We start from the raw sequence: 12,525 nt of genomic DNA on the forward strand, positions 1-12,525 counted from the left end.
GTAAAGCAAGTGATCTCTAACAGCTGAAGGAGGGATTAATCCCTGCAGGGATATCCAGCAAACAAGGGGTTAGCCTTGTCATCCATAGGAAAGGACCTCACATCCATTCTATACTGCAACTATTCTGGCAGGTTCCAGGTTTTGTGAACCACAAAGGTATATAGCCTATTTTATAGGCATAGAAGGAGGTGAGCGCACATTTTTACTGGTTGGAGGATTCATGGAAAGTCACCAATTGATGATTTATGAATCACTTTATCACTATTATTGGACTGTTTATTGATTGATGGGACTATTATTAAGAATACTTTGCTAATAATTACAATTTTAGTGTTTGATTTGTAATCACTGTCACTTTATTTGTTATATTTAATTTTGAATTTATGGTGTATGTTATCACAGATAGAATCATATATTTATTTACTATTGTGGTATTAGGGAGCGCTACATTTATAGGTATACAATAATAAACTTATGGGGTTTTTTTATATCCATGTTGTATGTTGCCTGAAAAGTCCCATACACTTTTTCTTTGGGGCAGGGGTGTCCAAACTATGGCCCTCCAGTTGTTGAGGAACTGCAAGTCCCATGAGGCCTGCAAGACTCTGACATCCACAGGCAAGACACCCAGAGGCATGATGGGACTTGTAGTACTTCAACAGCTGGAGGGCCATAGTTTGGACACCCCTGCTTTGGGGAATATCTATTTACACGTCTGTACAGGTGAAATGCATTAGAGAGGTGTAGTCTCTAGGTGGGGATTTGCGACATGCACTGCTTGGCTCAATAAAATTGGCTTTAACAAGTGACATCATCGCTGTGCAACCCACTGTTTTACATCTTGGACATGCGCAGCTCAGCATGGCCTGATTGGCTCTTCCCACCAGACTGCTGAGCAGGGATGCATATTACCATCAACAATATACCTTGAGCAAGATCTGACCTCTGTCAGAGGATGCCTGTATATAGGAAGATCCATAGTACCTTCTAAATGAAATGTCTCCTCTTACCTGGTGATTTGAGGGGAAGCTGGCTCTCCATCATGATGCCCTTTACAGTGTCTTGTGTCCTTCTAATAACTTCAAAATAACCTTAGCTTCAGGTCACCCTGCAATAAAGAAACATCAAATCCAATGAAAAAAATGTAACTAAATCCGATACAGTCCTTGTAAAATGCAACAAAAAAAATTAGCTTTATACGTAGAACAGGGGTAGGCAGTATGTGAATGGTGAAGATCTAAACTGAACAACGTAGAAGAAATCAAGGTTCACCAGGCTGCCGCACATTTAAAAAAAAATCTTTTTAGAGATCAAGCCTGGGTTCACACCAGTGCGGTGAACTCTGCAAATCCTGTGCATTTCCCGCACCGCATTGCAATTGCATTCATGCGATCTGGTGCAGGTGTCAATGATAAATTGGCACCCCAAAACAGATCGCAAAACACGATGCGATTGCTAGAAATTGCATTGCATAAGAACGATGAAAAGACCCATGCAATGCCATTCAGAGTGCGGATTTAAAAAAGGGTCCTGCACCTTTTTGATGCGGATGCAATACGATTTGAGCCATGTAAAATGTTTGGCTCAAGTCACACCACACAGACATTTGCATGTAATTTACACAAGAATGCAGTGTGATTCCTGTGCGAATTACATGCAGTGTCCTACACTGCATGGTGTGAACCCAGGCTAAGGTTCTATGGACACTAGCAGGTTTTTTTTAAGCTCAAAAATCGCTGGATAAAAAAAAAGAAAATATGCTGGTAATAGCATTTAGGAGCGTTATGCAGTACATATAGAAAAAAGCTAAAAGGAAAAAAAAAAAAAAAAGCTGTTAGGAGCGTTTTAGTAGTGTTGTTATTTTTTTCTTCTTGAAAAACATTCCAAAAAACTCTACAAAAATATTTTTTTTTCTGCTCCTAAATGCTGAAGCTCAGAAAATGGTAATAGCCTCAAGTAGTGTGCATGGACACATAGGAGAACACTAGCAGCTTCTAGAAGCTTAACCACTTCCAGCCCGGACACTTTCACCCCCTTCCTGCCCAGGCCAATTTTCCGCTTTCAGTGGTATCACACTTTGAATGACAATTGCGCGGTCATGCAACACTGTACCCATATGAATTTTTGGTGGTATTTATTCACCACTGGGATTTTTATTTTTTTTGCTATGTAAATGAAAAAGTTCAAAAATGTTGAAAAAAAAGTGTTTTTCTTATAACATTTTGCAAATAAATAATATTTCATCATAAATCTTGGCCAAAATGTATTCCGTTATCTTTTTAGTAAAAAACAAAATAACCCAAATTGGTTTATAACCAAAAATTATAATTTTTTTACTTTTTTTATATTATTTTTTTTTTTACATACTGTCACCCTAGCAGTACAGTGTCACCATGGCGACACTGTACTACTTATGGAGGGTGATGATTTTTTTTTTTTTTTTTTTTTTTTACACTGATTCCTTTTACACCCATAAAGGCTGTAAAAATCAATAATTTCTCCTCTCTGGCTGCATTCCTGCAACCATTGAGAAATAATGTGTGAGCTGTGATTGGTCACAGCTTGTCACATGGTACAAGGCTGTTGTGAATGGCCCTGTACCATGTGATCTCTGTGATCATTCACAGATTTCACACGTAGTAAGCAATGATGTCAGAAGTGACATCTTGCTTACTACTATTCATGTGATCACTGATTGGCCAATCAGTGATCACATGATCGGGACCTCGCACAAAGGTCCCGTCTGACGATCGGTGTTCCACGGTGTCCGGAGAACACAGCGGGCACCGGATCGCGGTGCTGCGTGCTCCCAGGGAGTACGCACAAGCAGGGAGGCCGTTTATATACAACGGCCGGACAGGAGGTGGTTAATGTGCATGGGGCATAAATCTGATCTTCAGCTTTTGTTATACTTTACAAGCCGGTCCTAATGAACTTTGTCCCCCGCTAACATGTAAGGCCGCTGGATGTGCTGTATAAACTATATGTAGCAGAGGCTCCATACAGCACTGTGTTCCGGTCCGATACGACCCAGGACCTCCCCGTGGTTCTGGAGGTACAGTTGCTATAGTGGCTCTATATTTATGTATAGACGGTATCTGGGCTATAAATCAGCCGTTCTGAGCGTACAGTTGGATAAATGTCTCTATATCTGGGCTATAATGTCTACTTCTGCTCCAGAAGATTCTACCCCTTTCAGGCCATATTTTGCTATTTAGCACTGTTCTACTTTAACTGGTAATTGCACAGTCATGCAACACTGTACCCAAAAGAGAGAGGCTTCTGTTTAGCTGCTCTGCCATATTGCCCAGATCGGCAGAGGATTGCAGTGATGGTTGTCCTTCTGGAACTTTGTCCCATCTCCACACAGGATCGCTGGATCTCAGTCACAGTGACCATCGGGTTCTTGGTTACCTCCCTTACTAAGGACCTTCTCCCCCGATTGTTCAGTTTGGCCGGGTGACCAGCTCTTGGAAGAGTCCAAACTTCTTCCATTTGAGAATGATGGAGGCCACTGTGCTCTTAGGAACCTTCAATGCAGCAGAAATTATTTTGAAGCCTTCCGCAGATCTGTACCTTGCAACAATCCTGTCTCTGACCTCTGCAGGTAATTCCTTTGACATCATAGCTTTTGCTCTGATACAGTATGCATTGTCAGCTGTGAGGCCTTTCAACCACTTGACCTACGGAAGATTTTACCCCCTTCGTGACCAGGCCATTTTTTGCAATTCGGCACTGCACTGCTTTAACTGGTCATGCATCACTGTACCCAAATGAAATTTATATCATTTTTTACACACAAATAGAGCTTAGTTTTGGTGGTATTTGATCACCACTGGGGTTTTTTTTTGTGATATAAATGAAAAAAGACCCAAAATTTAAGGGAAAAAAAAAATCTACTTTTTGCTATATAACATATCCAATAAAAATTTTAAAAAAAATCAAATTTCTTCATAAATTTCAGCCAAACTGTATTGCTACGTCTTTTGCACAACTTTACTTAACCCCTTCCCACCTGTGTTAGAGCTGAAAGACAGCTACAGTGTGGCTCTCCAGTTCTAAGACATACCCCTGGGGTGTGCATTGGCTGCACTCTGTGATCGCTGTGTCCTTGGTAAAGGGCCAATCACGGCTGGTCACAAGTCAACAGGCTTTTCGGTTATCAGTAGTTCTTTCCACACACACTGTGTCTGTGTGAGGAAAGGAGAGTCGACACGGATAACCGGTTTGTCTGACAGGGCACAGACAGTATAATTTTTACACTGATCATCATTGCAGCCTCATTAGTGCCCATCCTTGCAGCCTCATCAGTTCAGCCTTATCGATGCAGCCCCATCAGTGCCCTGATTATCAGTGTAGCCTCATCAGTGTCCATCAGTGCAGCCTCATCAGTGCCACCTTCTCAATGCCCATCAGTGCACATTAGTGCAGCCTCATCAGTGCCTATCAATGCCCATCAGTTCAGCCTTATCAATGCAGCCTCATCAGTGCCGCCTTCTCAATGCCCATCAGTGCACATTAGTGCAGCCTCATCAATGCGCATCAGTGCAGCCTCATCAATGTAGCCGTATCAGTGCCCATCAGTGCAGTCTCATCAGTGCCCATCAGTGCAACCTCATCAATGCCTATCTGCGCAGCCTTAACAATGCAACCTCATCAGTGCCCATCAGTTCAGCCTTATAAATGCTGCCTCATCAGTGCCGCCTTCTCAATGCCCATCAGTGCACATTAGTGCAGCCTCATCAATGTCCATCAGTGCAGCCTTATCAGTGCCGCCTTCTCAATGCCCATCAGTGCAGCCTCATCAATGTCCATCAGTGCAGCCTTATAAGTGCCGCCTTCTCAATGCCCATCAGTGCACCCTCATCAGTGCCCATCAGTGCCAACTTCTCAATGCCCATCAGTGCACATTAGTGCAGCCTCATCAATGCCCATCAGTCCAGCCTTATCAATGCTGCCTCATCAGTGCTGCCTTCTCAATGCCCATCAGTGCACATTAGTGCAGCCTTCTCAATGCCCATCAGTGCAGCCGTATAAGTGCCGCCTTCTCAATGCCCATCAGTGCACATTAGTGCAACCTCATCAGTGCCCATTAGTGCAGCCTCATCAGTGCCAACTTCTCAATGCCCATCAGTACACATTAGTGCAACCTCATCAGTGCCCATCAGTGTAGCCTTATCAGTGCCAACGTCTCAATGCCCATCAGTGCACATTAGCGCAGCCTCATCAATGCCCATCAGTCCAGCCTTATCAATGCAGCCTGCTCAGTGCCGCCTTCTCAATGCCCATCAGTGCACATTAGTGCAGCCTCATCAATGCAGCCTCATCAGTGCCTATCAATGCAGCCCATCAATGCAGCCTCATCAGCGGAAAAAGAAAAAAAACTTCTTTGCAAACATTTATAACAGAAACTAAGAAAAACAGGTTTTTTTTCTTTTTTTTGTTTGTTTAGCAAAAAAATCAAACCCTGGTGGTGATTAATTACCACCAAAAGAAAGCTCTATCTGCCTCAAAAAGATAAAAATGTAGTTTGAGCACAGTGCTGCATGACCGCACAATCGTCGTTCAAAGTATGATAGCGCTGAAAGCCGAACATTGGTCTGGGCAGGAAGGGGGTGAAAGTGCCCGTTATTGAAGTGGTTACAATTGGTTATCCCGCACATTATCGGCAAGAAATGATGCCACATGCAAACTGTCCAATGGCAGATGAGGATCACATCTCTACAGTGCAGCCATATGCAACAGAACCCTGCCTCCTGCGATTGTTGAACCAGCCAATTGGAGGTCTACGGTCACCACTGGCTGAAAGTGCCTCAACATACAGAAAAATCCAAGTCCAATCAGATGAAAAATCCCAACTGGAGATCTCACAATCACATTGTTTCATCTACTTGTACTGGGCTACACATCAGAGGATTGCAGGAAGATGAGGATGTGTGGAGGTGACATGATCCCCCATCCAGTCCACACACAGTGCTGGGACCCCCTTCTCTCATAATAAGAAGACATTATTACCTCCTCCTCCCTGGAAACACACTCTTCAGCCTCACGCCTCACCAACAGAACAATTCGGCTACAGTAAACACTCCTCCCGGTCCTCTTACATGGGCTACAACAAAATGGCCTCCCACCTGCATTCAAATAGAACTAAGTGATACAAAAGTATGATCCTTTAACAACAATTGATCCCATATATAAAATACCTAGACTTAGCAGCTGTCAAAATCTGTTTCTACTGCAATACATAAAGTAAATAAAAAAGAATCTCGATTCTACAACAAAATGGCGGCCGGACCTCCAGCACTAGGGACACTTCCTCTTATTAAAAAGCAGCCTGTTGCCCTCTAGTGGTGGCTCTGTCTCTACACTGAAATAATAGGTCTTTGTCACCGTCTGGCCTCCGGTGGGTTTGTCAGCTGAACGTCACTGTAGAATAATAGTCATCATCATATTTACTTGAGCTCCCCTTTTACCACCTTCATGACCAGGCAATTATTTTTGCTATAGAGCCCAGCACATGCAACACTGTACCCAAATTAAATTTATATACATTTTTTTACACAAAAGGAGCTTTTGGTGGTTTTTGATCACCAATGGGATTTTTTTTTTTTTTTGCAATATAAACAAAAGAAGACAATTTTGGAAAAAAAAGATTTTTTTACTTTCTGCTATAAAACATAGCCAACATGTAAAAAATATTTAATTTCTTCATAAATTTTGGTCAAAACGAATTTCGCTGCATGTCTTTGGCAAAATAAAAAAAACAAATACCAATAAGTGTATACTATATTGTCAAAAGTATTGTCCCCGCCCTCCAAATCATGTGATTCAGATGTTCCAATCCCCTCCATGGCCACAGGTGTATACAATCAAGCCCCTAGGCATGCAGACTGCTTCTACAAACATTGGTGAAAGAATGGGTCACTCTTAGGAGCTCAGTGACTCCAAGCGTGGTCCCGTGATAGGTTGTCACCTGTGCAATAAATCCATCCGTAACATTTCCTGGCTACTAAATATTCCACGCTCAACTGTTAGTGGGATTATAACAAAGTGGAAGCAACTGGGAACTACAGCAACTCAGCCACCAAGTGGTAGGCCACGTCACATGACAGAGCGGGGTCAGCGCATGCTGAAGCGCACAGTGTGCAGAAGTCACCAACTGTCTGCAGAGTCAATAGCTAAAGAGCTCCAAACTTTGTGTGGCCTTCAGATGAGCCCAACAACAGTGCAATGCAAAGCGTTGGATGCCGTGGTGTAAAGCACGCCGCCACTAGACTCTAGAACAGTGGAGACGTGTTCTCTGGAGGGACCAATCACGCTTCTCTGTCTGGCAATCCAATGGATGTGTCTGGGTTTGGCGGTTGCCAGGAGAACGGTACTTGCCGGACTGCATTGTGCCAAGTGTAAAGTTTGGTGGAGGGAGGATTATGGTGTGGGGTTGTTTTTCATGGGTTGGGCTTGGCCCCCTAGTTCCAGTGAAGGGAACTCTTAAGGCGTCAGGATACCAAAATATTTTGGACACTTTCATGCTCCCTGGGATATTGATCTGGTCAGGTAAGTAGCAGAGGGGGTTGTTAATCACTTTCAGCTATTTTGGTGTAAATGAAATTCACAACAGGTGCACTAGATGGGCAACAATAAGACTACCCCCAAAACAGAAATGGCTTTACAGGTGGAGACCACTGACATTCTTTTCCCTACTCATCTTTTTTTTCACTAGTTTTGCATTTGGCTAGGGTCAGTGTCACTACTGGTAGCATGAGGCTATACCTGGACCCTACAGAGGTTGCACAGACAGTCCAACTACTCCAGGATGGCACATCAATACATACCATTGCCAGAAGGTTTGCTGTGTCTCCCAGCACAGCCTCAAGAGCATGGAGGAGATTCCAAGAGACAGGCAGTTACTCTAGGAGAGTTGGACAGGGCCGTAGAAGGTCCTTAACCCATCAGCAGGACCGGTATCTGCTCCTTTGTGCAAGGAGGAACAGGATGAGCACTGCCAGAGCCCTACAAAATGACCTCCAGCAGGCCACTGGTGTGAATGTCTCTGACCAAACAATCAGAAACAGACTTCATGAGGGTGGCCTGAGGACCTGACGTCCTCTAGTGGGCCTTGTGCTCACTGCCTGGCACCAAAGAGCTTGATATTCATTTGCCATTGAACAACAGAATTGACAGGTCCACTACTGGCACCCTGTGCTTTTCACAGATGAGAGCAGGTTCACCCTGAGCACATGTGACAGAGGTGAAAGGATCTGGAGAAGCCATGGAGAACCTTCTGTTGCCTGTAACATGGTTCAGCATGACCGTTTTGGTGGTGGGTCATTGATGGTCTGGGGAGGCATATCCATGGGGGGACGCACAGACCTCTACAGGCTAGACAATGGCACCCTGACTGCCATTGGGTATCGGGATGAAATCCTTGGACCCACTGTCAGACCCTACACTGGTGCAGTGGGTCCTGGGTTCCTCCTGGTGCAGTGTGGCCTGGGTTCCTCCTGGTGCACAACAATGCCCGGCCTCATATGGGGAGAGTATGCAGGCATTTCCTGGAGGATGAAGGAATTGATACCATTGAATGGCCCCCACACTCGCCTGACCTAAATCTAATAGAACACCTCTGGGATGTCATGTTTCGGTCCATCCGATATCGCCAGGTTGCACCTCAGACTGTCCAGGAGCTCAGTGATGCCCTGGTCCAGATCTGGAAGGAAATCCCCCAGGACACCATCCGTCGTCTCATTAGGAGCCTCCCCCAACGTTGTCAGGCATGCATACAAGCACATGGGGGCCATAAAAATTACTGAGGACCATTTTGAGTTGCTGCAATGACATTTCACCAAAATGAACTCGCCTGCTGCATCATTTTTTCACTTTGATTTTCGGGGTGTCTTTGAATTCAGTCCTCTGTAGGTCGATCATTTTCATTTCGATCAAACGATGGGGCGTCCTTATGTTCCTAACACATTACCCAGTCCATGTCAGTATAGAGATCCAGCAGGAGAATTTTCCCCCATTGAGATCTGATGTGTTTTCAAAGTCTTCTTTTCATTTTACCACCCATACATACTGATCCTGGATAATCAACACATAATCTGTTGTGAAATTGCACAAGAGATGAAGCTTTCTGTGAGAACGGTGAGCACAATGATGAGTAAGTGAAGCTGGCTGTCCTAGGATGGTTCAGGCGTACTGACAAATCTTTCTATGCCGAGGCTTTCCAGGCATTAGTTAAACACTGGTGTTCTGCCCATATTGTTGAAAATCAATGTATGTAATGTGCTGTAATGGATTATACTGCAATGTTATGTGATGTTGCTGCCATCTAGTGGTCAGAGTTATTATTATGCCTAGTTATATCAGGACTTGACAGGAAGTGGTAATTTTCACATAGAGACAGTAATCTTTAACCTGGAACTTCCTATCCTCCATTTCGTGACTGCTTCTGGATCTAGCAAGCAGCATACAGTGGAGCTCTGAGCTATTCCTGGAATTGTCCGTGAGTACACTCACTGATGGGATGAAGCTGTTGTACAATGTTTAATGTACTGACACATATGTTTTGTTTATGCTTATGTTGTAGTTTTACAAAGTTATTCAGAACAAAGAATACACACAGATCTGATGTCTCATGTTTCTTGACTTCTGAATTATTGTTAGACTGTCTGACTAGTGTTATACAACAGTTCAAAAACGCAAAGCAGAACAACTGGGATAAGTGTATTATGTAGAAAGGGAGTATATAAAAAAATAAATGCAATTTCCACTCCTTGACATTTGTTCTTTTATTATATAAACTCAAAAGCCCCTGTTTGACTTGAACGCCCCTCACACAAACCAAGCATCTTTTAGGAGTTAAGCAGACCATAGATGAGTCGAAAACCAAATGAAAATTCTTGGTTGTTTGTTTTTTGCATCATTTGTTTGCGATTTTTGTGTCGCAATCGAAAGTGCCTGATCCAACATGCTGGATTTTGTTTAACCTCCCTAGTTGTCTGATTATGTCAGTATTTCTGTGCTCAAAGCGGTACATTTTTTTGCATGGAAATATGTATTTTTTTGTATTGTAGGCCTGTAATTTTTAGGAATAACTCACTGAAATCTGTCTGAACAAGAGTCTAGTAAACATCCCGGGTATGTTCAAATTTGAAACACAAAATCATAAATTATAATATAATAAATAATCATAAAAAATAATACTATAATAATACATTTAATTCAATAATATAATCACACCAAAAACACTGAAATTTGAAATATAGCGCACATCACTGAGCAAAGTCGCAAAATCGTTTTCAGTGTCTGATGACGAATTTCCTCCATGAATCATCACTCAATTCTGCAAGTGGTTCTAATTTACTATCGCTGTTCTCTAGCTGGTCTAAAACCACTTTTGACCTAAAGGGACGCTTTTTGGATGCCATGGACGTTTCTCAGTTTCCAGGCAGAAAGAACAGTAGAAATGCAGACAGGGCACAGGACAAAGCACTCGGGACAAAATGTATGTGAAATGGTTTGATACAGTAATGTTTTACTATGTGATTTTAGTGTATTTAGTGAATGTCACTTTTTGGCATTTTAAAATTTCCCGCCAGTTCCGTCCCCGTACATCCTGACGTCGCAGGGAACGGAACCCCCAAGACAGGTGCTGGCATCGGCCGGAGGAAATGGACCGGGGACGCTGCAGTGGGGACATCGCGGGAGCGCAGGACAAGGTAAATGCAGAAAAGATCCCGGAGCACTGCTGCAAGGTATTCCCGAGTGTAGCTTGGGGTTACCGCTTGTGGTGCTGAAACTATACACCAAGCTACATTCAGGAATACCGCCAGGGGGGTTAAAAAAAACAAAACAAATGATGGCACAGTCGTATGCTCCAGTTTTGTTTTTCGATCGACAGAACCTTCTGTTTTCGACTTGTCTATTGCATGTCTCAGTTCTCTGATGTGAATTAAGTTTGGTTCTCCAGTTAAGAACTCGGTTGCATTCTAAATCTTAGTGTCTTTGCAAGTTCTGATTTCTTTGTAGGACATTTAATCAAACCAAATCTTGAATTTGGCTTTTCTCCAGTAAGGGTTCCCTGATGTGAGACAAAGGTGTTCCTGGTAAAACATTTTCTAGAGAAGGGATGATATCAATCCCCTTTAAGATGATGTAGGGTGGGTGTCAGGAGGCACCAGGAAAATTCCAGCTATGTATAAAGATATCGGATGATAGATCTGCACTGTGAGGGCTTGAATGAAGATCCTTTAGGATTTTTTCTGAAGAACAGCTGTCTTATGTTTCGCCTGGGAGGACAATGGAACATTTCTCTGGGTTTTTCCTGTAGTGTCGATGTTCATTAGGAAAAAAAAATAGCAAAATTGCAAAATGGTTAAGATCAAATCTGTTTTTTTTTTCAAAGTTTTAAACAGTATGTACAGGCAAAACTTTTTTTTAAATTAGCAAAGGGTTTACACCCTTAGCAGATTATGTTTTGATATCTGTGTCTCCTTGGCAAGATTTCCCATCACTTCCATCTTTGACAGCTGCCACTGGAACAGGTTCCCCAATTGGATGCTTCTACTCACCTCTTGGTCAGGTAGCAACGTTAAAATTTTGGATTTCTCCTAAATTTTTTTGTCTTAGTGGCAATGTTACCAGGACAAATAGAGATGAATCTCCTCAGTGGGGACACAGACCACAAGAATACCTTGACCGAGGGTACAAGAGAAGTGTGGCCAAGAGCATTGGCCATACTTCTCTTTTAAAGAGGACCTGAACTTAGGAAGGGGAAAAAAGACAAAAGGACAAGTCACCAGTCTTATCTGTGGTCTACCTGCAGCTAACCTTTTCCCCATTACAGAAATTAAAAAGTGAACATTTGCTATCTTAACCCCTTCATGCCTAAGGTAAAACAAATCCAAATGCCTAAGCACAATTTTGCAACGTTGACCTGTGTTAGTAAAACTGTACATATCATCACAACTACTTTGTACATCCAGGTGAATTATACCGCATTTTCTTCAGGACAAATTGGGCTTTCAACCTATAATCAAAGAGTAACCCAAAATACCTTTTCCAGCTCTTGACGATCGCAATGATACCATACATGTGTATGTTATTTGTTGTTTGTACTCGTAGTACAGCCCAGAAACAATAGTGCACATTTTGTTTTTTTTACCTAAAATACACTGACACTAAGTGACACTGATACCAATTAAAAAAAAAAATCTTGACTTTTGATCCTGACATTTTGACCTTGACCCAAACACTAACCCTGGTACTGAACTAGATCAAACCTTGATCTAGGTATTTTTTCTTTATTTTTTATTTTATTTTTTAATAATTATTTATATTTTTTTCTTTTTTTTTTAACAATTTTTTTTTCTCTATGCCAGGAATTAGAGAGATACAATATATCCCTCTCCTCCATTCATAGAGAAAAAAAAAACAAGGGAGGCGGGCTATACAGTGACTGATCACTGTGATAGCCAATTAGAAGCTATCACAGTGATCATGTGTCCCGGAATCGGGAGTCACGGC

General features: G+C 42.5%; 2 protein-coding genes across 3 annotated transcripts in view; both read right to left on the bottom strand.

Moving 5' to 3' along the window:
• The window catches only part of LOC149466139 (uncharacterized), a 28,485-nt gene extending 22,396 nt beyond the window's left edge, over positions 1-6,089 (bottom strand). Inside the window, exons 1-2 of the mRNA XM_089672829.1 lie at positions 6,016-6,089; positions 1,011-1,108 (exon numbers count right to left, since the gene is read on the bottom strand). Coding sequence (XP_089528955.1) covers positions 1,011-1,044 — 34 coding nt within the window. The 5' untranslated portion in view covers positions 1,045-1,108; positions 6,016-6,089. The remainder of the gene's footprint in view (positions 1-1,010; positions 1,109-6,015) is intronic.
• A 3,684-nt stretch (positions 6,090-9,773) lies between these two features.
• The window catches only part of LOC149466140 (uncharacterized), a 40,273-nt gene continuing 37,521 nt past the window's right edge, over positions 9,774-12,525 (bottom strand). For both annotated transcript variants that reach the window (XM_089672734.1, XM_089672735.1), the window contains exon 13: positions 9,774-11,323. In XM_089672734.1, coding sequence (XP_089528860.1) covers positions 11,250-11,323 — 74 coding nt within the window. In that variant the 3' untranslated portion in view covers positions 9,774-11,249. The remainder of the gene's footprint in view (positions 11,324-12,525) is intronic.

Source organism: Staurois parvus, unplaced genomic scaffold (assembly GCF_062004578.1).
Source record: "Staurois parvus isolate SC_StPar_1 unplaced genomic scaffold, SC_StPar_1.0 ptg000132l, whole genome shotgun sequence".
Taxonomy (NCBI): domain Eukaryota; kingdom Metazoa; phylum Chordata; class Amphibia; order Anura; family Ranidae; genus Staurois; species Staurois parvus.